Genomic DNA, 27,019 nt, shown 5'->3' on the forward strand with positions numbered 1-27,019 from the left:
AAAAAAGCTCCGCATGTTATGAACAAAAATCCGCATGTTGTAACTGCATCTCATACGCATCGTACGTTAAGACAAATTGTACGTACCAACCCCTATATATATATATAGGGTTAGGTTCATTTGTGAACAACCCTATATAGGGTGGGGTTCTAGAGTGAACACTAGTGAATTTGTGAACTAAGTGAACAAATCTTGGCCATTGATTTACATCATCAAATCGTGAAATATATTAGTGTATTTTTATCATCAAATTCTGACTATTGATTTACACGTGTGTATTAATGATCAAGGGCTAGGATTAGTTCACACAGTTCACTATCAAGGGGATTGTTCACTTGTAATGCATTTGTTTTAATTCATGATTCGATATAAATCTTACAAAAACTAAGCCATATTTGGTTTTTGAAAATATTTATAGAACATGACTCAAATTCTTATAAACTTTGCATCAAAGCATAGATAAAAATAAACAAATGTATGAATTGGAGATTCTAGTTTATGCTCGAGATTTCCCAGATTATGTAATTTGGAGGTTAGTAAACAATAAAGATTGCTTGATAAATGAGATGGTTGTAAATTTGAGATGGGTATGAAATAGGAGAAGGCCACCGAGGGGTGGGATGGAGGAAACTCAACTATCTTATATGTGCTTGATTCTTTCTTCAATTTATTTAATAAGAGTCTGATAAGTGGATATGGGATTTGGAGCATGATGATGATGTTTTCGATCAAAGGTGTTGGATTCTTGATCATCCGGTGTTTTCGGATGGAATTCATCCAACTAGATGGAACAAATATCTTCTAAGGTTAATATTTTAATTTGGCATTCGCTCTTGGATCCTCTTCCTACAAGATATAATCTAACTCTTAAAGGTATAAATATTCCCTTTATTTTATGTTCGATTATTTCAAATTCAATGGAACTTTTGGATCATATCTTTCGAGGCTGTCATTTAGCTATGAAGATTTGGAACTCTATTAGTCAATGGTTAGAAGTGGATTTCCAATCTATAAGGGGCCGAAAAACATATTAGATTGGTTGGATTTGTCAAGATGGTCAAAAATGAAAATAGATGTGAAGGCTACCATTATTTGGAGAGCCCGGAATGAAGTTCCTTTTGGCCATTAGCATGAAACCGAAAATCATCTATTCGATTTGATTATATCGGTCTTTTTTATGGTTGTCTTCTCGTAACTGCAAATTAAGTTAGATTGGATAGCGTGGCTCAAAAACCCGTTAATTAGCATGTAATTTGTTTTTGTTCCCGGTTCGGATTTTCTAACTAGGTGTGGTGTTTTATATCAAGTTTTCCTTTAAAAAAACATGACGTAATAACAAGATGAGTAGGCCCGTTTAACTTACAAAAGCTTGAGGATGAATCGTAACCGTCTGTTTTTCTAATCAGCACTCTATTAACCTGAAACCCAAAAAGATTCCTGGTCAACACCCATAAATTAGACAATCAAATTTTATAAAATTCGCTGGAAATCAGTTTTAGAAGAAATTGATAATAAGATGAATTAGTAAGCAGTTAAGATCGTATTGAAAGAGAAAAAAAATATATAGGGATAGATATAAAGGATGGGATGTGGTAGCTTTTTAGAAGATAAACAAATTCAAATAAAAATAATGTGTTTTTTAGTTATATTATAAAGATGAGGATGATGGATGCGATGTGAATACTCTTGCACCTTATTTCCTTCCATTGTGTTGCTATTCCAATTTGGTTATTTTACAAAAGCAAAAGATTATCTCTTCTGTGAAAGTGAAACCCACTTAGCATTGCAAAAACCTAATAGGTGTTTTTTCTTTGAGTAGGAAACTCACTTAAACTTAAACCAAACACAATAACTGATAGAAACCAAACCGAGGTGGCTTGGTTTATAATAGGGGTGTTCAATTAATAGAATTTCGAATATTTGAATTACTCGAATTTGAAATTTTGATCCTGTATTCATATTCAACTTGAATTCAAAATTTAAATTCGTATACAATTCTTAACTCAATTCAGTTTGAATTCAAATTGACATTTTGAATATATTCAATTTGAATTCAGCCAAAATCAATGTATCTTATTTTTAAAGCTCATGCAAGCTTGAACTTTTCTTAACATAAAAAATCACAGGTTTATAAAAGTAATAAACCATCAAAAACATTCAAAATTTATAAAGTGGCACATCCAAATTATAAGTTTAGGAAGATGATGAAATAGGAAGTTTAGTTTGGCTAGAAATGATAGGAAGCAATAGGATTATGACATGTGGCAAAATTTAAAAAATAAAGGAGAATGATATTTTAGTCAATTTTATTCAATCTTCTCCTTTCTTCTTTCCTTGTAACTTCAAAACCCACCATTTTCAAAACCCACCATCTTCAACCTTTTCTTCACTTTCTATCTCAATAATCACTACATTAAAGTGCGATTTTCGTCAACAGTCAATGATTCAAACACCAATCAACGTGTTCTTCAACTTTTGAATAAATCCAGTTTAATTTCATACAATATCTCTTTTTTTCCGTGATTTTGAAGCGAATCACTCGATTCGATCGCTGATAAGTGTTTGTAGCATTCAAATTTCGTCAATCGTTGAAAAAATCTAAAGAAATCGGCTTCGATCTATGTAAGAAAATTTTGAATTGCATTTTTTTGATCTGGGTTTTTGAATTGAGTCATTGCGTTTTACAAAGGAATGAAAAAACACTTTTTTATTTTCAGTCCATTGCGTTTTAGAAACAACACATTTTATTGTGTTTTTTGTCCATTGCGTTTTAGGTAAAACAGACTTTTATATGTTTTTAGTCAATTGCGTTTTATAATAAACACCTTTTTGTGTTTTTAGTACATTGTATTTTAGAAAAATCACATTTCTTCGTACTTCTAGTCAATTGCATTTTAGAATAAACACTTCTTTTGTGTTTTTATTACATTACGTTTTAGAAAAAAAAAAAAAAAACACATTTCTTTGTGTTTTAGTCCATTACGTTTAAAAAAAGTTTTTTTTTTATTTTTAGTTCATTGCGTTTTAGAAGAAATACATTTATTTGTGTTTTCTGAGCATTGCGTTTTAGAAAAAAGACAATTTTTGTGTTTTCTGACCATTGCGTTTTAGAAAAAAAATATTTATTTGTATTTTCTGGCCATTGTGTTTTAAAAATAAGACATTTTTTTGCGTTTTTAGGTCATTGCGTTATAAAAAAAAAGACATTTCTTTGTCTTTTCAGTCATTGCGTTTTAGAAATAACACATTTCTTTTGTGTTTTTTGTCTATTGCGTTTTAGAAAAAAAAAGTCATTTTTTATGCTTTTTGTCCATTGCGTTTTACGCATTTGGGTTTTCGAATTTTTTTTTTAAATAGCAATAGTATACTCGTTTTAAAGATAAAGAACGCTCGTTTTTGGTGCAATTTTTATAAAAAAAATTAATATCGTATGAAAGAGTTATTAACGTTTAAAAAACGGGGGAAATTGGAGAAGGGAGAAACTATAGCTTTGGATTGACTAGAATACCCCTACCCATTTAATCCAAGCCCTTGATTAATCAATTGATACCACCGTAAGTCTAAATTGATTAATTTCGTGTGTACAAAGTCATACATTTGTATTCGATTACTAAAATCGAACCGAATCGAATCAAAATCAAATTTTTAGAAAACCGAATTCGAACCATGAACTTTGAACCCCATTCAAATCAAATTTGAACTTTGGATTTTGATTCGAATACTCAACACCCCTAGTTCAAAACAAAGTCAAATTAGGATCAATATTTGGATCGGTTTGTAAATTCGAGAGGAGAGGTGCTGGCTCGATTTGTCAGTGAGCTAATTTTATGATATACCTGGTTACGGTGTGTTTATTATTGGAATCGATCGCTTATCCAAACCGAATTACAAAGTCAGCTGCACATACGCGTGCGTGCATGATATATGTGGGGTTGCCGGTCGTGGGCTAACAGAAACATACCTCTTTGGGCTTAAAAATAATAACAGTGGGCTACTAGTATGTCAGACAATTATTGGCTAATCCAACATTCCAACTGATAAGAATTGATACTAATCGAAGCTTAAAACATATAACAATGGTGGAAATGATGAAGATGATCCAAAAGGATCTACAAGAAAAATATAACAACCACAAGTGGTCCCAGGGCTATGCCCTTCTCATGCACATGGCAATACGCCTTAACAACTAACCAATTCTCTTCCTACTTTCTATAATGACTAATGCCTTATTTATAGAAGTAGTAATTACACTAACCCCCCCCCCCCCTCTTCACAATTACAATATTCTATTAAGTATGCAATTTCTATCACGTTCCTATCAATACTCCCCCCTTTAAAAAAGTCTTGTCTTCAAGACTTTGATCAGAAGCGTGTCCCGGAATCCTCGTAAAGACCTCCTCCGCTGAGTCTTCTGGCGGTCGAGGCTGCCCATGCACGACCCATAAGTGCCACGTAGCCGAAAATGTCAATCGCATTCCATTGAAAAGACGGTGAGACAATGAAGCATTTCCCCTGTCAAATGGAGCTTTTCCCGTCTCATGCAGTTTCTAAATAGAAAAAATCAGGACCACAATCATTTTCTGCCCCACACCACGACCCAGATCAGTATAATCCAGATCCACAACTGAGTTCAGCCCCACATCGTCACCCATCATATGTTTAGAGCCCAATTTCCATTGTACAATGTTAGATATAGCCCAATTAGCCCTAATCGACATCAAACGTCCCTGACCAGACGACTGTTCTTCAGATCCGGAGATCCGGAGATGATCGCAATCATTGGAGCCACATGATACAGCGATCGCGACTGAGAATCTGAAGAGCGATCCACCACACGTTCAATCAAACTGTCATGGTCAATCGAATTGCCGTCAACTTGTGATTCAACTTCCGCAAATTGTACCAGGGAAGAAGGAGCTTGAGCAATTGAAGTTGGCGATGTAGAATTCAAACCTGAAAAACGTGAAACCGTATGACCACGCAAGCGTTCTTCAGATCCGGAGACGATTGCCTCCAATGGCTCGATTAGAGATAGAGGTGGAGAAATAGAACCTGAAGAGGAAGCTGGAACATGTGAAATCGACTTGGAATTAGACCGCGAATCCTGATGGTGCATCCAATTGAAAACGAACCGCTAGAATTCTCTAGATTCAGACCGATCATCATGCAGCTTTTTAAGAGAATCCTTTTTCGCTGTAACATCAGATTGCAATTGGTTAATTTGTTGTGCATGGGTATCCAAAAGGGATGACTGAGTCACCATGATTGAATCGCACATTGAAGGAATAGAAACATACGAGGAATTGGATTTAGAAATCGGATTTAGATCATATAGGGACCAGATCTGATAAGCAGAAACTGGAATTTGATGGAGAGCAGAGGTGAGGCAGGTCGGACCAATGATAAGAATTGATACTAATCGAAGCTTAAAACATATAACAATGGTGGAAATGATGAAGATGATCCAAAAGGATTTACAAAAAAAAGATAACAACCACAAGTGGTCCCAGGGCTACGCCCTTCTCATGCACATGGCAATGAGCCTTAACAACTAACCAATTCTCTTCCTACTTTCTATAATGACTAATGCCTTATTTATAGAAGTAATAATTACACTAATCCCCCCTTCACAATTACAATATTCTATGAAGTATGCAATTTCTATCACGTTCCTATCACCAACACAAACCTAAATCTAAATTCTCACACAACTCAACGTATTTGGTTCTAAACTGTCGTCTACCGGTTCGGCAGTTCCTATCCGGAACCGGTTCCAGGTCGGCTCTGGAACCGGGTTTTTTTTTTTTTTTTTTTTTTTTTTTTTTTTTTTTTTTTTTTTTGCATTTTAGTCCTAAGTCTCAATAAAATCTAAACTAAAATCCTAATTCTCAGTGAAACTCAGAAGTCAGAACTGAAGAACCATAGCTCAAAACAGCCAATAGCCGTTCTCACCGACCTCCGCTCAACTCCCCTCAGCCGTTTCCACGTCAATGCATCACCACTGCAGTAAGACTGAAATTGGTCACCTGCTGAAGCCTAAAACCATTCGAATTGAGTTAACAAATCGATTCTTGTTCACAGATTAAGTTATTTTTCATGTTAGTTTGTCATCTTGTTCGATACTGTTGGCATGAAGTTTTTTATACTCTTGTTCACACAAGATTGCTTAGTGTTCAAAGATTATTTCTTAAAATCTAGTTACTAAATTTGTTTAAGCAGATAATACTAAAGTAGGTTACTAATTATATTCACATATTGTTGCTTACAGATTACATAAAAGGATGATAGTTTACTGTTACATTTGTTCACAAAGTGTTAAAAGTTATTTGTTCACTGATCGAGTTGTTTGTTACCTTTGTTCATGAAATATGAATTCTTGCATTATTTTTTCCTGTACATTTCAGATTTTTTTCTCAATTTGGTTGAACTCATATCGATTTCGAGTTATTGGAATTCGAATCGTTTCAAACTCGATTTCAGTTTTAAAAGAATCAAAACCGAATAAACCGAAAGGCAATTCAATGAACACTCCTAGTCCAAAGTGTTATAGATGCTTAAAAACCTCCTCACTAGATGATTAATTTAACAAAATAGCTTTTATAAAATCTTGATCAATTCAGTATTGTTTTCTGTTTGGAAAGAGAAAATGTTGGTGGTTCGACCCAACCTAAACAAACCCATTGGGCCTGTTCAAAAAGGCTATAAGGTTTTTACCATAACCATTTTGACCCATTATCCAACCGAACTGATCTACTCATTTTAGCACCCCTACAATATGCTCAGAGCTGCTAGATGGCAATATGGCAACACAAAAACATCTATTATTGCGCATAATACAATCTATCAGAACAGGAACTGCACGCAATTTAGCAAACTAGCGAGAACAAATAACAAAGTTTCGCCTCGGTAACTTATTGAAGGCAGGCTTTCAAACATAAACAAGTTACATTGGTACACATACAAATACTTGCCTTTCACTGTAGCTCCAGAAGATGCAAGCTATTGACTATTGTTATGGTCAAATCCAAGAATCAAAGAGTTCCCTTTAAGGTAACAGCTGCTCACAAGAGAAGAATAAGCCATAGACATGATAACTCTCATCTCGGGTTGAATCTTCATAGGATACAACAGTACATAATGTACGTATAGCCCTGGTTTACAAGCACCACGTCGTTGTGTATCTTGCATTCATCAGCTGAAATGTGAATCGATTCATGTTATATATAAATTGCTACAGGTTAACGTACAAAATCGCATAATTTTGATCTCGTAAGAGAAATAAATAAATAACAGAGGAAAATTTTATTTATACCCTTCAAAACGTGATATAATATCATATTTACAGAACAAAAAATCATAGTATCAAATATACCCATTTTCTAATTTATGACATTTATACCCTTCCCTTCAAACTTGCATTAGGACATGATTTTGGTGTGTAAGGAGAAAGATAAGGGTATAATGGTCAGAAGGGTGTTCGGTGGGTGGTTTGATAGTTTGAACCAATTTTCTTTTTTTTTTTTAGAAAATCATTAGTTTGTCATAAAAATTACATAGATGGTCCATGTGGTTTACTAAAATTTTGGATTTGGTCCCTAGTTTTTCAAAAGTACATAGATGCATTTAGTCCCAGCCAACAAATCTAAAGATTTTAGCAGGTCCAAGTTAAGGACTAAATGCGTTACAAAGTGAAAACCACAAGGACCATCCACGTACTTTTGGACAAAAAACTGGGGACTAACTGTGTTATAAAGTGCAAACCACAGGGATTATCCGTGTACTTTCGGAAAGCTAGGGACCAAGTCCAAAATTTTGGTAAACCACAGGAACCATCCATATACTTTACTCCATACATAATAATAAAGGCTAAACGGCCGATTTGGTTTACGCAGCCAGTTCCAAGTCCTAAAACAACTAAACCGCAAAAAACCGAGCCTTGAACACTCCTAAATGGTTGTATTATAAATTGTATTTTATGAAACCGGTAAATATGAAATTCAGAAATTTTATGCATTTTGAATGGATATATTCAATATTATTTTTTTGGGCTGAATTTAAATAAAATAACAGTAAATTACAAAAAGCTGGCCGGAAAGAATTACCATGCATGTGGTGGATCTTGTGCCACGGGAAGGGGCAATGGCTTATATGAGATCATTGGTGTGTAATTAAGCTCATAAGTTACACTAATGGAACCAAAGATGTTGAATTTTCCAGCACTACTATGAGCAACTTCAGCATCAGAACATTTTTTAAACACCACTCGAGCCCGACCACTCTGCCTATCAACTTCAGTTTCTGATTCCATTAACGGCCCGAACCGTCTAAACATTTTATTTAAATGGACTTCTGAAGGAAAGTAAATTCCACCTGCAAACTTCATTAAAACTTCTGTTGCCAAATTTTGCTTCCTTCTAAATATAAGCTCTGATTGTTCATTCGCCTCTATTTCATGATTACTATTAAAGAAACGCTTTTTGTTTGATCTACGGGTCGGTTTTACAGGTGGATTTTCTTGTTCATAAACTACAACTTGATGTCCTCCAGTTATATTGTTATTCGCTTGCGGTACCTGCTCTTCGGGATGGTTCTGAATGATCCTGTCCGTCCAATAGGAATCATTAACGTCATCAATTTCAAACTCGTCCAATTCATTTTCGTTTGATGCTTTTCTCTTCTTAGACTTGCTTACAACAGCTGCTCTGTGACCTTTAAAAAACGGGATTACGTTATTCACGAAACTGTGTCCTTTCATTGGATCCTGTGCAGCCAAGTGAAGTTGTGATAGCATATCTGCTTGATTCCCCGAGCTCTGAACAGGAACACTGTTTCCGGCTAAGTTGTCAGCCGGTTCACCCTTTAATGGTCGTTTCTCTAAACCGTCAGGAATGGAATCAAGAGCCTTACGGTTTTTCGAACCATCTTCAGAATATATTTCATCTTTAATCACTTGTTCAGCTTCCAACAAATCTCCACATAACTGAAACTCAGCCAACTGCCGATGCCCTTTATACCGACCATACGATGATAACTGAGCCTTAGCCATTGTGAGTTCCATTTTATCACTTTCACCATATGGAACCGTTGCAAGTAGTCTCACATAGTCCACAAGTTTATCGGGCTCAAACGAGTTTACACTTGCAGATTTGTCTAAACATTGTATTCTACTCGATTCTTGCTTGATTCCGGAATTCTCTACCATCTTACATTTGATATTTTCATATATGTCATGAGGAATGCAGGAGCACGTGAGTCCTAATTCTACCCGTCTCGACACTTCTACCAAAGCACAATGGACTGCCTTATTAAAAGCTTCTGAGTTCATCTCTCTTTCTATTTGGGAAAAATATTCCCGAAACGGCTTCAAGGCTGTTGAATCGTTCCAACCAAAAGTCCGGTCTCCAAAATATGCTACCAAAAAGCAATCTTTTTTATGATACTTCATTGCTTTTTCCGATGCATCAGAAGAGTCAAATATTTGCCCCGGCCACCAGGGATGACTCCTGACTTTACCCCACACCAAATCTGAAACCGAGAACTCACCTTCACGTTCAGCTGGATGGAAATAATGTGATTGCTGCAATGAAACGCGACTATGCTTTAGTGATTCTGTTACTTGCTCTTCAATATTTGAGAGATTAGTGGGGTCCGCCTTTTGCTCGTCTTCTTGCACGGAGGGTATTTCATCTTTCCAACCGAGTACCTCATCAATGTCCATCCCTGCATCCTCTCCTCTATCCATGTGAACTTCTTCATATGAAAACTCTGTGTTTGGAACTCCTACTGTGGAATCTTGATTTTCTTGAATATTATTTGTATCACCACCAATAATTACAGGTTCCATGTCTGTTTCTACAACTTTAGAGCTATCTGCCACATCATTGTCTTTCATACTCTGATTTGTGACCGAAATCCCACCATCAGTTAAAACTTGCACATGGGAAACCAGTTCTTTATGTACAGTTGTCACTTCATCAATTACTTTGGTTGCGTACGTATTCTCATCTTTACTTGTTGAGCCAACTTCAACTTTCTGGTCAACTTCACCTGTTTTCGCATTACCTACTGCAGTCGTTAAACCTTGATTATCAGGACAAACCAAACTCAGTTCCACAGAAACACTATCTTGAGTTTCATGTTTCCCATCCGAACCCTCATCTACAATCACCACATCATCGTCCTCTAATCCAAGACTAGCCATAGTAACTGCACGTGAAATCTTTGATAAAGTTAAAACACTATCTTTTACAGTCTTTTCATTCATCACATGGTCTCCATCAGCCATTTCTTGAACCGAACCCGTAGGTTGGTCAACAGTCTCCTTGGTCAAACCTTTTTCTAGATCCTCCGTTTTATCTTTTACAGCAACTTCTTCCTCAGTAACTTGAGGTTCGTCATCCATCTTAGAATCCTCAGATTTTAAAACATTATCTGTTCTTACTTCTGTTGTTGATTGTGTACTATCTTCTTTGCTCATTTGATCAACTTCAGCTTTCTGGTCCAAATTTTCAGCTTTTTCATCATCCATCTTAGATTCTTCAGACTCCAGAATCTTCGTGGAATCTTGAATCTCAACAGCCATTTTGGAATTACCATTTGTTGTAGCTTCAACTGTTGACTGAAAACTCTCCTTGTTTGTTTGGTCAACTGACTCAACTCCGGCTTGATTCTCCATGTTTATATTGCTTACATGGACATTATCTTCACCCGTTCCTCCATCGACCACCTCGGTCAATAAACTTTGATTATTAACACCATCTTCAGCTGGATTCTTCAACAAACCCAAAACCTCGGTTTCTTTTTGAGTTTTCTCTTCACCAGCCACTACCACAACCGATTCACTCACCTCAACATCACCTCCACCAGCTTCAACCTCTTTACTTAACGGCTCAGAAACCGTTTTAGAACCTCCAACCACCGACCCAATTCCAGACTTCTTATCATCACAATCCGACTCAATAACCTCTTTAACTACCTCCACACTCTCCTCACTCACCACCACCTCAACTTTCTCCGAATTACCAACTCTACTTTCAACCCGATCATCACTAACTTCTTTAACCACAGCAACATCTTCCATAGCCAGATCGCGAGTCACTGTTTCTCTCTCTAAGTCTTCTTTCACATCAGCACTTACAACATCTACCATCACATCATCAATTTTCACATCAGTTGAAGTAGAATCAACAGTGACAGTAGAGTCCTTAACACTCAACGACACATCATCCGTTTGTTCTTTCATAATTCAGAGTGTAATCTGATCAGATCAACTACAATCAGTAACAATTAACTACGTGTGTATCTAGACATCCAAAATCAAGCAATTCAAACCCTAAATCTGTAGCAGAATTGTTCGTGTCGATCGAGAAATGTATTGAGTAACAATTAACTCCGTATATACCGAATTTATACCGATTAAAATTCCAAAAACACAAAATTCAAACCCTAAGTGTTCGTGTATGTTGAGAGTAACGTAGGAGAAAGAAGTAAAGAAAAAGGAAACCCTAGGATCAGGATCGGAGACAGAGTACCGTACCTTATTTATGCTCTCAAAGCTGGAATCTTGTTGAGATGGATTTTTGGAGCTAGGCTTTATTAAATTTTTATATATAAAAAAACATTTGGAAAGTGAAAATGTTACAAGTGACAAAAGTAAGTTAAATGGTTGGTTAGTTCATGTGCTTTACAAATTAGTTAGTTTTAATGGTTGTAAACTTATTATTAGTATGGGCTTTATTATTAGTATGGGCTAGAGCTGTACACGAATCGACGTTCAGCGAGCAGTTTGTGAATTGTTTGGCGGGAAGTTCGTTTATGTTCGTTCGTTTAATAAACGAACGAACATGAACAAGAAATTTCGTTCGATTAGTTAAATGAACGAACATGAACATAGGTCTCGTTCGTTCGATTGTGTTCGTGAACGTTCGGTAAGGTGTTCGTGAACGTGTTCGTGAACATTCGTTGATTTGCGTTCGTTTATGTTCATATGTTTGTGTTTTAATTGAAGATCTTTGTACTTTCTTATATTTTATTTGTACTTTTTATATTCTTAAACTTTTATTTATTTTATTACCCTAACAATTAAACTAGGAAACTCACTTTCACTTTGTTTATGCATCATTGACGTGATGTCGTGGTCACAATCAAATTTAATCCAATTACTACTAAATAGTTAGTGGCAAGTGGGTATCGAACACAGGGAGTTTGTGGAATATGTGTTATTTCAAGGTTTATCTAAATTAACTAAATTAAACTAATTGCAATGAAAGTAAAGTTCAAGAGTTGATTTGATTGATTTGAGTTTTAAAACTAAGATTACTATTCTAATTGCAAATTGAAAGTTTTGGGTTGTAAACAATTTAGAGACAAATGATCATCTTTAGTTTCCGGTTTGCTTCGACGTTTATGCTATCATTCCACTAGAAAGAACTACATAGACATAGTTCATGTGTGATTACTTGTTGTGATAAAAGGGAACTAAGTACTCAGATTCCTAGAACGTGAGGTTGTTACCCGATGACCAATTAACCCTTACCCAATGCTAATTCTACCCATGATATCTCGATTGCCAACAGCACCAAGAACGTATGGTTTCAAATTAGATTAACATAAGAATCAACAATTTACAAACAATCAATCACACACCATAATAAACAATCAAAAAGACAAAGTTTGTTATTCTAGAAATTAGGAAATCAAGCATAAAGTCTAATACAAACCTTCAACCAAAGATAGTCATCAAGAGTTTAGCCACACATGGCTTTGACAATCATCTTCACAATTAGTTCAATGTTCATATGGATTAAAAACACTAACAAGATGTTTTGAAATTGTTTCAAGCTCCCAAGAAAACCCAAAATTCGTCTCCAAAGTGTGTGTAACCGAATGGGAATGAATAGAATTGAAAAGACACCATAAATCCGCATTAAAAGGTGGAAGTTACACATTTACGCAGGTCAGCGCCGTAAGCTACGGTGGCCACCGTAGCTTACGGTGGCTTGGAATGGCTTACGGTGGCTTAAAAATGGTTTACGGTGACAATTTTTGTCAGTCGGCGCGGCAGGCTTCAACATGAAAACTTGTTTTCAACATAACTTTTTCGTTTCAACTCCGTTTTCGCCTACGTTCTCGTAATTTCGTCCTCTATCATGTTATCCTCTTAATTCTTCAATTCCAAAAATTTATTTTTTCATTGATGCTCCAAATTACTTCCCATTTAAGCTCCATTTGCACCTACACGTCCAAACAACTAGTAGTTACCAAGTTCAAACAATTAAACGTGTAAAGCATGAGATTTTAATCTTTTTAAGGCACTTAAGGGTTGTCCTACGGACCACCCGTCAATCATCCCTTTCATTTCTCACTATTTACATCGGCGAATACAATCGACCTCCATTCCACAATAAGGGATTCAAGTTCGAGTGCTACTCTCTAGGTCATTTATTTTTATCCTTCGTCGCGTTCGCCAAATTTATTTGTGTTCGTGAACCGTTCGCGAACACGCTCATTTCCTTAATGAACGAACACAAACATAAAATCTCGTTCAGTAAGTGTTCATGAACCGTTCGTGAACACATATTCTTTCCTTAACGAACGAACACGAACAATCGGTTCGTTTACAGCCCTAGTATGGGCTGTTTGTTTAGCTTTTAATGAGATTTTTAAAGGTTTATACCTCTTATTAATTTAGCACTTAGTGGTTTAGACTGTTTGTTTCGAGAGCAGATTTATTTATGAATGGTTCAGACATTTGCATCTGAATGGTTAAGCATTATACTAAGTCTGAATGGTTAAGACCTCTAATCTGAATTGGTCAGACATTTGCCTCTGAACGGTTAAGCATTATACTGGCTCTTAATAGTTCAGACCTCTTACTGGTTCAACACTTAATCATTTAGAAGTTGTCAAACAGCCCCTAATTTATTGGAATCAATAAATCATTTAAAAAAAATCCCTAAATCTAGCTTTTGAAAATGACTTATTGTTTTATTGGCTTTTTCAGAAAGCTAATAATTCAATAACTCACTTCCAAACCCAATCCAAACACCCTCTAACATCACTAAATTATTAGTTAAGTGGGTATAAAATGTCCTTATTGCCCTCGCTAAAAGACAATATATATATATATATATATATATATATATATATATAGGGGGCTGCTAGAATGAGAACCACCCCGAGTTGTAAGAACCGCGAGAACTACACCCCACGGAGCGCCGTTCGCCATGATTTTTTTTTACAAGTAGATGTGTGTATTATAAACACAGCCGTAAAAAATCATGGCGAACGGCGCTCCGTGGGGTGTAGTTTTTTACACCACAAGTTTGGTGTTTTTTAATTTTTTTTTCTTTTTTCTTTTTTTTTCACCAAACTTGTGGTGTAAAAAACTACACCCCACGGAGCGCCGTTCGCCATGATTTTTTACGGCTGTGTTTATAATATACACATCTACTTGTAAAAAAAAATCATGGCGAACGGCGCTCCGTGGGGTGTAGTTCTCGCGGTTCTTACAACTCGAGGTGGTTCTCATTCTAGCGGCTCCCTATATATATATATAGGGTCAGGATTTAGAGAGAACGGTGAAAAGTGTGAGAACGGTGAGAACGATTTTGGTGGTGACATGTGGCATTGATGTTAAATTACACTAAGGGGTAATATTGTCAAAAAACCCACTCACATGAACTGGGTGTTCAAATAAAACTCCATAAAAACACTCAATTCAGAAAAACGCCAAACACTCAAAAAACCATTTTTTTGAGCCAGCTCCTAGTTAAAACGCCATAACAAAAAAAAACTATATTTTCAGGGTCCAAAGTGTAACTTATAGTGTGAACAAGTGTAAACAAGTGTGAACACAAGTATTGAATTAGTTTCATCATACACGCAACTTTTTTTTGAGCCAGCTCCTAGTTAAAACGCCACAACAAAAAAGCTATATTTTCAGGGTTCAAAGTGTAACTTATAATGTGAACAAGTGTGAACACAAGTATTTAATTAGTTTCATCATACACACAGCTTTGAGGGAATGTGATTGGAAATAAAAGAATTCATACTCCAATGAAGACACACAGAGCTCCCAGTTAAAACGCCATAACAAAAAAAGCTATTTTTTGAGCTATAGTTTACAACAGCTCAAAAAACCCATTTTTTTCGGAGACAGAGTACCGTACCTTATTTATGCTCTCAAAGCTGGAATCTTGTTGAGATGGATTTTTGGAGCTAGGCTTTATTAAATTTTTATATAAAAAACATTTGGAAAGTGAAAATGCTACAGGTGACAAAAGTAAGTTAAATGGTTGGTTAGTTCATGTCCTTTACAAATTAGTTTAGTTTTAGTGGTTGCAAACTTATTATTAGTATGGGCTGTTTGTTTAGCTTTTAATGTGGCACTTAATAGTTTAGACCTCTTATTAGTTTGGTACTTAATGGTTTACACTGTTTGTTTCGAGAGCAGATGTATGAATGATTCAGACATTTGTCTCTTAATGGTTAACCATCATACTAAGGGGCTGTTTGGTAACATTGGTTAAGTGCTGAACCAGTAAGATGTCTGAACCATTAAGTGTTGAACCAGTAAAAGGTCTGAACCATTAAGATCATGTATAATGCTTAACCGTTTAGAGGCAAATGTCTGACCAATTCGGATTAGAGGTCTTAACTGTAACACCCCGTGTTTTCGAATGTCAACGTCAAAGTCAAAGTCCAAGTCAACTTTGACTTTCTTTGACTATAGATAGTCGACTTTGTGTTTTAGTTGTATTATGTGGAGTAAGTGTTGTAATCAGCAAGAACCGAAGTAATCAAATGTGTTTTGACGCGAACCGATCTACGACTGTGAATGATAGGAAGTAACAATGCGATAAAGATAACCAATCAGTAATCAAACCGATCTAACAACCAATCGAACTCGAGACTCGAATTATGCGAATTGTGGTATTATTATACGTGTGTGTGTGCATTATGTGTTACTTGTGCGTGCTTACCTTATGTTTGGTGTGGTATTCAAGCAAATCAATCGAAAATCGAATCGAAACTCAAAAAGCAATCGAACTCAATCGAAACCGACATCAAAACGTGACTTATAGAAGATTGTATGTTAGATATAGTAGTTGGGATTAAAAGTAATTTGACTAGGAACTCTATCGTATTCGTATCATCATCCATCAAAATCGAAACGTCGAAAATCGTCGCAAAATACTCGAAGTGCGTGGCGGATCGAACAGGAAGCATCCTGATCGAACAGGCCAACCGATCGGCTAGCATCTTGCCAGCCAATCGAGCAGCCCACTCGATCGGAGCTCCCAGCCGATCGGCTGCCACTTTCCTCTTTTGGAAGCCTATAAATAGGGCTGTCATTGTCATACTTTCCCTTTTTGGAAAACTCTGACCGAACCAGCCATCCTCTTCACCCTTTTCTCAGATTTCTCTCAATCCCGGTAAGTTTTCACTCTAATTCTTGTACGTTTTTAATCATTACCTGATTCTACACCTTTCTATCTTTCAAAACTTGAATTCTAACCGTGAAATCACCAAGATCTAAGTGTTCTTGGGTGATGTCATCATGGTGTTCTTGAAGAACTTCAAACTTTGGCATCATTCAACCATGGATAGCTTAGATCTAACCGATTTCCACATAAACAAGTTAAGATCCATCATAGATCTAAACATTTTCATGATGTGAAGGATTGAAAGAAGGATTTCCAACTTTCTTTCAACTCTTTTACACTCAATGCTTTCAAACCGATAGAAACGGAGCTTACACCGGCTAACTAATCATTCAAACAGTTAAAAGGTTCAAGACTCAGATTCTATGGACAAGGTTCACCGATTTCGGGTTAAACTCTAAACCGACACTCCGAACCGTTCACCGGCCGGACTTGGGTGATTCCTGTTCGAGTCAAGGGAACAAGTAGGAACGAGGGTTATCATAGTTCAACACGTTTTCAAGATACCTTAAAAGAATGACAAATAAACAAACAGCCAAGTGTTAGACGAAAGGCCGACCAAGTCAGAAATGCTGGCCGAACAGCTAGGCTGTTCGAACAGCCCAGCCGATCGGACATGCCAGCCGATCGACCGGGCCAGCCGATCGGCTAGCACAGGGTCCCACATTTTCAAAATTTCATGAGGTATAGTATTGACGAAGTAGTGTTCGATCAAACATGTCACTCGATTGGTAAACATTACTGTTCGGATCATGAGATACTATGCTTCAACACTTAATCGTTTTTACAACTCGTTCGTAGTAGGGAATGTCAGCCGATCGAACAGACTGTTCGATCGAGTGACATTCAGTGGAGGACCACTCCTGAAGTTCCTAGCCGATCGAGTAAGCTAGCCGATCGAGTGAGCTAGCCGATCGAGCGAACCGCTCGATCGACCGACTTGAAAGGTAGGAACACTTCAGTGTTCTCAAATGCTGCAACGAAAACTTCAAAAGTTCAAATCCTCAAACACAAACACACCAGAGGAAGAAACAATCCACTCGAATGGTCCAGCCGATCGAGCCAACCGGCCGATCGAACAGGACTGTCCAATCGGATATACCAGCCGATCGAACAGGCCGTCCGATCGAACCTGCCGTTCGATCGACCAGCCTACTCGATCCATTCACACTTGTTTACTTTCCACGTTACTCATTGTTGTGCTATCGAACTATTCAGGCTAATCTTACTCTCAGCGCTCCCTTCAATCCACAATCAATCACTGTGAGTATACTCGATCCCTTTTTGCTTTTAGCACTTTTGGGTGTTACATACGTTACCTATCAAATCACAATCAAACACAAACTATTTGAACGCTAACCGAATGCATGTGCTATTTGACTAAATGAATGCTGTTTATTATGTTTACACGTGGAATGCTATCTACCTGCCTTAGCAACATAGTACTATAGTTTGGACTCAGCACCCGTTCACACGGGGGTTGTTAAGGACAAATACTTGCATGGATTACGGTGGTAATCATGTATTGTGAACCGTATCGGACGGTCATCCCGCAGTCGTTGGTATCGATGGTCCCATGTCGATAATTAACATGCATCGTTTTCCTCTGTGTACGTGCCTGGTTATGCGTAAACTATTCGAACTCTATATGCTAGTACTAAACTTGTGTGCTCACCTTTACATTTTATGTATTGACAATATTCTAACGTATGTGACAGGTAATTAGGATGCTTATCTGCTAGGGAAGCGAGGCTAGAATAAAGCTCTAGAGGCCAACGAATAGATGTAGGTCGTGGTCTACCTAGGGGTCTCTAGAAGCAAATAAACAATTGCCATGGAGCCGTTGGAGTTGTCCGATCCGGGGTCTATGGCATTAGCTGTCTGTAGATCTTGTCTGGATAAGTCTTAATGACTTCAAGCAATACTTTTATTCAATTGGTTTGTAATAATTCAATCTGAGTTGTCGGAACGGAATTTATTTGCCTAGTTGCTGCTATGATAACTTGTTTATTTATTTGGGATACGGTATGGGACGTATCATTAAACTGAATTTGTAATAATAGTTGTTGTGGAAACTTCTGGACAATCTGTTTCGCTCAGTGCCGCGCCCCGATGATTCCGCCATCGGTTGGGGTGTGACAGATTGGTATCAGAGCCATAACTATAGGGAATTAGGCAGACACGACCTAGTCCGGGTCGCTGTCTTAGAGACCTAGACTATAGTTAGGAACCATCAGACCCAGTTTATGTGCCTTATTCTGTAATTCTTCACTATCGTTGCGCTTAAATTTTCAACTAACGTCAGGCGATTCAGTCAGGAAGAGGTGTGAAAACCGCAAACTCCCGACTAAATTTCCTGACTTATGGGGATTTTATTCCTTCATCTCGATATTTTCGTCAATAAACAAGGAGAATTATACCAAATCAGGTGTGAAACCCCCATTTTGAAGAAAGTTCTTCTCGATTTTACTAAAAACAAGGAAGAAATTGCTAAGCCAAGGGGTGAAACCCTAACCTTAGCAGTTTGTTCTGTATTTTATTCATCTCACCAAGGCTTCGATGGACTCCAACGACCTGAACTCACAAGTATGACCTAGGAGGCGCGTGTGGAATGCCCAAGAATCGAGGCAGAAACACAACCTCTAGAGTCGGAGGTGATGACAAGTCTACTGTGAATAGTCGAGTTGCCTTGGTTAGTCGATGTCTAGTAGCCGCAGACAATCTATCTCTCGATTTTATATGTTTCGAATTTGACAAGTCATCAGGTACACTTGTTGATTTTATGCGTTTATGTGTGCTTTCTCTGTTTTGTGTTTATATTTGCTTTCTCTGTTTTATTTTGGGATGATATTCGATTCTGCTATCGTTTTAATCAACAACACACGACTCGTACTGTTATTCTATCCCTAATCGACACCCAGCTATCGCAAATCTAGACGGTATCATATTATGATATGCTATACGACTAAGTTAGACTATACCATACGGTGCTATCAGATACGATATTCGAACGACACGCGAACTTTGAAGGATAGGTTTCTGTTTTCTGACTACCTCAGTGATTAAATGCCTAGGTAATTTACGTGTGTCTATGTTTTGTGCTTCTGTGCTTCTGTGTTCTACGTGCTTCGGTGCTTACATGTATATGTGGTTATGTGCTTATGTGTTTATGTGATACGTATTTCGACGTAATTCTAAGCTTTAGATAGTAGTAGACGTGTGAGGTGAGATTCGATTACGTTGTGTTGAGTCCTGTGACGATGTCTAATGCAGACCATGTCGTCGTCTGGATCACGTCACCGTCTGACTCGCCAAGAAAAGAGAGACCGACGTCTCGCTGCTATCATCTCCAAACAAGTGGCGAAAGCCGTGAGTGAGGTGTATGAAAATGCCAGCAAAACGTCTGAGGAATCCCGAGCTGAGAACCCTAAGGATTCAAGCAAGACCGCTTTTAGCTTCAAGCTGTTTAAGGCATGCGGACCGAAGGAGTTCACCGGTGAGGATGGCCCTACCGCCATGTTTCATTGGTTCGACTCAGTTGAAGTCACCCTGCGACAAAGCGGATGCCCCGAAAATCTCCACACTCTCAATGCTACTGGCGTCTTCCAGTCCCGTGCTCTAGACTGGTGGACTGCTGAACGAAACAAGCGTGGGAATGATGCAGCTTACGAGCTGACATGGGAGGAGCTGAAGGCAATTATGATCGATGAATTCTGCCCTCCTCATGAACGCCAAAAGATGGAGGATGAATTCTGGGTCATCAAGCAGAAAGACGGAGACAACGCTGCTCTCACTGCTCGCTTCAAGCAGCTCAGTATCATATGTCCCGATCAGGTCAAGACTCCAGAGATGACCATCAAGAAATATATCCAAGCTCTGCCAGACTGTGTAGCAGATTTTGTTCACGCCTCCAAGCCAGCAACGATCGAAGAAACCTACCTACTCGCCGCTGAGATCAATGATAAGCGAGTCAAGTCTGGTTTCTGGGATAAGCAAACCAAGTCTCTGCATCAAGCCACTGCGACACCCACCGACTCATCTGCTCAATCCTCCAAGTCTTCAAGAAGGAAGAAGAAGAAGAACAACAACAGCTCCAGCAACAAGAGTTGTGCTGCCGCGACAAACGCCACTCCCCTGCAAGCGGTACCAGCTCAACAGCAGCACCACCAGCGCTCAGCTCCAGTGATCAATGCACCGCCAGCGAAGCGTGCATACACAGGCCCTCACCCACTCTGCCCGACATGTTCGTATCATCATCCAGTGGGTCTAGCTTGTCGTTTTTGCGCTCACTGCAATCTGTACGGTCATTTCACTGCGAACTGTCGCTATGGTCCTCGTCAAGCCCCAGTTCAAGCTACTGTCAACCAAGCTCTACTCCCTGCCCCTCAAGGCCAGCAAGCAGCTCAAGCACCAGCAGTCAATGCTCGAGTCTGCTTTGCATGTGGTGACCCTAACCACTTTGCCAACAGATGCCTGAACAGGGTGGTCAACCAAGAGCCCCAGCAGCAACAGCAACAACAGCAGCCTCAGCACCAGCAGCAAGCAGCCCATGCCCAAACCTTTAACATCAATGACCGCCAGGCTCAGGCGGATAACAACGTGGTTAATGGTACGTTCCTTGTGAATGGTATTTATGCATCATGTTTGTTTGATACTGGAGCCGATAACTGCTTTGTGTCATTTGAATTCGAGAAGCTCCTTAGTCGTAAGCGCTCTTATATGTCCTCGTCATTCGAAGTCGAAGTCGCTACAGGAAGAACTGTTGCCGTTAATTCAATACTCCGTGATTGTACTCTCGAACTCAACAATCACATCTTCCCAATCGACCTCATTCCGATGCAACTCGGAAGCTTTGACGTCATAATAGGCATGGACTTTCTTCGTGAAAACCATGCTGAAGTTGTATGCTTTGAAAAGATGATTCGATTCTCGCTCGCGAATGGTGATCTTCTATGTGTATATGGTGAAACAGCATCGAAGGGTCTCAAGCTTATGTCATGTATTCAAGCCAGCAAGTATCTTCGCAAGGAATACCGAGCCTTCTTGGCCAACATTGTAGTAGAGGAGAAGGGAAAGAAAAAGAAAGTTGAAGTCAAAGATGTTCCAGTGGTTCGTGAATTTCCTCAGGTGTTCCCTGATGATCTTCCCGGACTACCACCAAGTCGTGATATCGACTTTCGTATCGACCTCATTCCTGGAGCTAACCCCGTTGCCAAAGCCCCTTATCGACTCGCTCCATCCGAAATGCTGGAACTCTCGAATCAACTCCAGGAATTACTCGAAAAAGGCTTTATTCGCCCAAGCACCTCTCCTTGGGGCGCGCCAGTCCTTTTTGTCAAAAAGAAGGATGGATCGTTTCGGATGTGCATCGACTATCGGGAATTGAATAAGCTAACCATCAAGAACCGATACCCCTTGCCACGAATTGACGATTTATTTGATCAACTACAAGGTGCAGCATGCTTCTCTAAGATCGATCTACGTTCAGGATATCATCAGCTACGGATTCAGGAGGAGGACATTCCTAAAACCGCTTTTCGAACCCGTTACGGCCATTACGAATTTGTTGTTATGCCCTTTGGTCTAACCAACGCACCCGCGGTTTTTATGGACCTCATGAATCGTGTGTGTAAGCCTTATCTTGACCGTTTCGTCATCGTGTTCATCGGCGATGCCTTGATCTATTCCAAATCGAAAGTCGAACACGCGCAACATCTACGTTTGGTTCTCGAGTTACTTCAGGGAAACCAACTCTACGCCAAGTTTTCCAAGTGCGAATCCTGGTTGGAGGAGGTTCAATTTCTGGGTCACATAGTGAATAGTCGAGGTATCCATGTCGATCCTGCGAAGATTGAAGCTGTCAGAAGCTGGATTACGCCTAAGAACCCGTCTGAAGTTCGTTCTTTTCTCGGACTAGCGGGCTATTACCGACGATTCATTGAAGGATTCTCCAAGATCGCTGTGCTGCTTACTGCTCTCACCCATAAGGACAAGCCTTTTTTGTGGGGAAACGCACAAGAGACTGCCTTTCAAACCCTCAAGCATATGCTGTGCAACGCACCGATTCTTACACTGCCCGACGGAAGCGACAACTTCGTTGTCTACTGTGATGCTTCTAACCATGGTCTCGGCTGTGTTCTCATGCAGCGAGACAAGGTTATAGCTTACGCATCTCGTCAGCTCAAAATCCACGAGAAGAACTATACAATCCATGACCTCGAGCTAGGCGCGGTTGTCTTTGCATTGAAGATTTGGCGACACTACCTGTATGGCACTAAGTGTACGATCTACACTGACCACAGGAGTTTACAACACATCTTTAATCAGAGAGAGCTTAATATGCGTCAACGCCGATGGGTAGAACTTCTCAACGATTACGACTGTGAGATTCGATATCACCCAGGCAAGGCGAATGTGGTTGCTAACGCGCTCAGCAGAAAGAGTTACGTGCTTAGTACTCGAAACATCCAAGCCCAGCACAACCTCGAAACCCTTATTCGTGAAGCCCAACATGCTTGCTTTAACGAGCGTACATTGAAGAAAGAGAGGATCTATCACGATGGAGCTCAGCTAGTAAGCAAATCAGATGGGATATTCTATTATCTGGACCGAATTTGGATCCCTAAGCGGACCGATTTGCGAAAGATCATCATGAACGAAGCCCACAAATCCCGGTATTCTACTCATCCCGGCGCAGACAAGATGTACCAGGATCTGCGTTATAAGTACTGGTGGTCGGGTATGAAATGGGATATCGCTCTATACGTTGGAAGCTGTTTAACTTGTGCAAGAGTCAAGGCTGAACATCAGAGACCTTCTGGCTTACTCGAACAACCGCCGATACCTATATGGAAGTGGGAGAGCATAGCTATGGATTTCATAACAAAGCTCCCGCCCACGCCATCAGGTCACGACAGTATTTGGGTCATAGTTGATCGTCTAACGAAGTCAGCCCACTTTTTGCCGATACGAGAAGACTACAAGGTGGAACGACTAGCCCAAATCTACACCGATGAGATCATTCGTAATCATGGTACGCCTCGTGATATCATTTCAGATCGTGACGCTCGGTTCACTTCGCGATTGTGGGAAACGTTTCAAGCGGCCCTTGGTACGTCGCTTAATCTAAGTACTGCATTCCATCCTCAGACCGACGGACAGACTGAAAGAACGATTCGTACTCTTGAAGACATGCTCCGAGCGTGTGTTATAGACTTTGGCGGTAGTTGGAACAAACACCTGCCATTGGTGGAATTCTCGTACAATAACAGCTATCATGCCAGCATTCAAATGGCACCTTTCGAGGCTTTGTATGGTAGAAGATGCCGATCGCCTATTGTATGGCACGAGATCGGTCACTCACAATTAACCGGTCCCGAGATTCTACAAGAAACGACTGACAAAATCCACCAGATTCGAGACAACTTGGTGAAAGCTCGGAACAGACAGAAAAGTTACGCCGATAAAAGACGCAAGCCCCTTGAATTCGAAGTTGGTGACTACGTACTCCTAAAGGTATCACCTTGGAAGGGTGTAGTCCGATTCGGCAAGAAAGGGAAGCTCGCGCCTCGATATGTTGGACCTTTTAGGATTCTGGAAAGGATCAGAAAAGTCGCCTACAGACTCGAATTACCGGAGGAACTCAGTAACGTCCACCCGACTTTCCACGTCTCTAACCTCCGAAAATGCCTTGCTGATCATGATCTAATCGTACCGCTCGACGATCTTCAGGTCAACGAAACGTTACACTTCGTGGAAAAGCCTGTCGAAATCATGGATCGCCAAACCAAGCAGCTCAGGCGCTCTCGCATCCCGATCGTGAAGGTCCGATGGGAAGGCAAACGAGGCGCGGAGTTCACTTGGGAAATCGAAAGCGACATGAAGGCCAAGTACCCGCAGTTGTTTAAATAAATAGATCTGAAGCATCAAATTGGTAAATCACGGTGTCGTGAAGCCTTCGAGCCTAATTTCGAGACGAAATTCCCTAAACAAGGGGAGGCTGTAACACCTCGTGTTTTCGAATGTCAAAGTCAAAGTCAAAGTCCAAGTCAACTTTGACTTTCTTTGACTATAGATAGTCGACTTTGTGTTTTAGATGTATTATGTGGAGTAAGTGTTGTAATCAGCAAGAACCGAAGTAATCAAATGTGTTTTGACGCGAACCGATCTACGACTGTGAATGATAGGAAGTAACAATGCGATAAAGATAACCAATCAGTAATCAAACCGATCTAACAACCAATTGAACTCGAGACTCGAATTATGCGAATTGTGGTATTATTATACGTGTGTGTGTGCCTTATGTGTTACTTGTGCGTGCTTACCTTATGTTTGGTGTGGTATTCAAGCAAATCAATCGAAAATCGAATCGAAACTCGAAAAGCAATCGAACTCAATCGAAACCGACATCGAAACGTGACTTATAGAAGATTGTATGTTAGATATAGTAGTTGGGATTAAAAGTAATTTGACTAGGAACTCTATCGTATTCGTATCATCGTCCATCAAAATCGAAACGTCGAAAATCGTCGCAAAATACTCGAAGTGCGTGGCGGATCGAACATGAAGCATCCTGATCGAACAGGCCGGCCGATCGGCTAGCATCTTGCCAGCCGATCGAGCAGCCCACTCGATCGGAGCTCCCAGCCAATCGGCTGCCACTTTCCTCTTTTGGAAGCTTATAAATAGGGCTGTCATTATCATACTTTCCATTTTTGGAAAGCTCTGACCGAACCAGCCATCCTCTTCACCCTTTTCTCAGATTTCTCTCAATCCCGGTAAGTTTTCACTCTAATTCTTGTACTTTTTTAATCATTACCTGATTCTACACCTTTCTATCTTTCAAAACTTGAATTCTAACCGTGAAATCACCAAGATCTAAGTGTTCTTGGGTGATGTCATCATGGTGTTCTTGAAGAACTTCAAACTTTGGCATCATTCAACCATGGATAGCTTAGATATAACCGATTTCCACATAAACAAGTTAAGATCCATCATAGATCTAAACATTTTCATGATGTGAAGGATTGAAAGAAGGATTTCCAACGTTCTTTCAACTCTTTTACACTCAATGCTTTCAAACCGATAGAAACGGAGCTTGCACCGGCTAACTAATCATTCAAACAGTTAAAAGGTTCAAGACTCAGATTCTATGGACAAGGTTCACCGATTTCGGGTTAAACTCTAAACCGACACTCCGAACCGTTCACCGGCCAGACTTGGGTGATTCCTGTTCGAGCCAAGGGAACAAGTAGGAACGAGGGTTATCATAGTTCAACACGTTGTCAAGATACCTTAGAAGAATGACAAATAAACAAACAGCCAAGTGTTAGACGAAAGGCCGACCAGGTCAGAAATGCTGGCCGAACGGCTAGGCAGTTCGAACAGCCCAGCCGATCGGACATGCCAGCCGATCGACCGGGCCAGCCGATCGGCTAGCACAGGGTCCCACACTTTCAAAATTTCATGAGGTATAGTATTGACGAAGTAGTGTTCGATCGAACATGTCACTCGATTGGTAAACATTACTGTTCGGATCATGAGATACTATGCTTCAACACTTAATCGTTTTTACAACTCGTTCGTAGTAGGGAATGTCAGCTGATCGAATAGACTGTTCGATCAAGTGACATTCAGTGGAGGACCACTCCTGAAGTTCCTAGCCGATCGAGTAAGCTAGCCGATCGAGTGAGCTAGCCGATCAAGCGAACCGCTCGATCGACCGACTTGAAAGGTAGGAACACTTCAGTGTTCTCAAATGCTGCAACAAAAACTTCAAAAGTTCAAATCCTCAAACACAAACACACCAGAGGAAGAAGCAATCCACTCGAATGGTCCAGCCGATCGAGCCAACCGGCCGATCGAACAGGACTGTCCAATCGGATATACCAGCCGATCGAACAGGCCATCCGATCGAACCTGCCGTTCGATCGACCAGCCTACTCGATCCATTCACACTTGTTTACTTTCCACGTTACTCATTGTTGTGCTATCGAACTATTCAGGCTAATCTTACTCTCAGCGCTCCCTTCAATCCACAATCAATCACTGTGAGTACACTCGATCCCTTTTTGCTCTTAGCACTTTTGGGTGTTACATACGTTACCTATCAAATCACAATCAAACACAAACTATTTGAACGCTAACCGAATGCATGTGCTATTTGACTAAATGAATGCTGTTTATTATGTTTACACGTGGAATGCTATCTACCTGCCTTAGCAACATAGTACTATAGTTTGGACTGAGCACCCGTTCACACGGGGGTTGTTAAGGACAAATACTTACATGGATTGCGGTGGTAATCATGTATTGTGAACCGTCTCGGACGGTCAACCCGCAGTCGTTGGTATCGATGGTCCCATGTCGATAATTAACATGCATCGTTTTCCTCTGTGTACGTGCCTGGTTATGCGTAAACTATTCGAACTCTATATGCTAGTACTAAACTTGTGTGCTCACCTTTACATTTTATGTATTGACAATATTCTAACGTATGTGACAGGTAATTAGGATGCTTATCTGCTAGGGAAGCGAGGCTAGAATAAAGCTCTAGAGGCCAACGAATAGATGTA

General features: G+C 39.6%; 1 protein-coding gene and 1 long non-coding RNA gene across 3 annotated transcripts; both read right to left on the reverse strand.

The window, feature by feature from the left end:
- Positions 1-4,086: 4,086 nt before the first annotated feature.
- Positions 4,087-5,192, reverse strand: LOC110896713. The gene is made up of 2 exons (XR_002568107.2): positions 5,053-5,192; positions 4,087-4,953 (listed from the first exon to the last, which is right to left on the reverse strand). It is a non-coding gene; the product is annotated as an uncharacterized LOC110896713 (long non-coding RNA).
- Positions 5,193-6,799: 1,607 nt separating this feature from the next.
- LOC110894942 lies at positions 6,800-11,583 on the reverse strand. 2 transcript variants are annotated; one of them, XM_022142196.2, is made up of 3 exons: positions 11,537-11,583; positions 8,103-11,257; positions 6,800-7,195 (listed from the first exon to the last, which is right to left on the reverse strand). In XM_022142196.2, exons 2-3 carry the CDS (start codon positions 11,240-11,242, stop codon positions 7,192-7,194), a joined length of 3,144 nt encoding a protein of 1,047 aa, XP_021997888.1. In that variant the 5' UTR covers positions 11,243-11,257; positions 11,537-11,583; the 3' UTR covers positions 6,800-7,191. The 2 variants fall into 2 exon arrangements, with proteins under 2 accessions (XP_021997888.1, XP_021997887.1); XM_022142195.2 differs by having other exon boundaries at positions 8,103-11,579.
- Positions 11,584-27,019: the final 15,436 nt, after the last annotated feature.

Source organism: Helianthus annuus, chromosome 12, assembly GCF_002127325.2.
Source record: "Helianthus annuus cultivar XRQ/B chromosome 12, HanXRQr2.0-SUNRISE, whole genome shotgun sequence".
Taxonomy (NCBI): domain Eukaryota; kingdom Viridiplantae; phylum Streptophyta; class Magnoliopsida; order Asterales; family Asteraceae; genus Helianthus; species Helianthus annuus.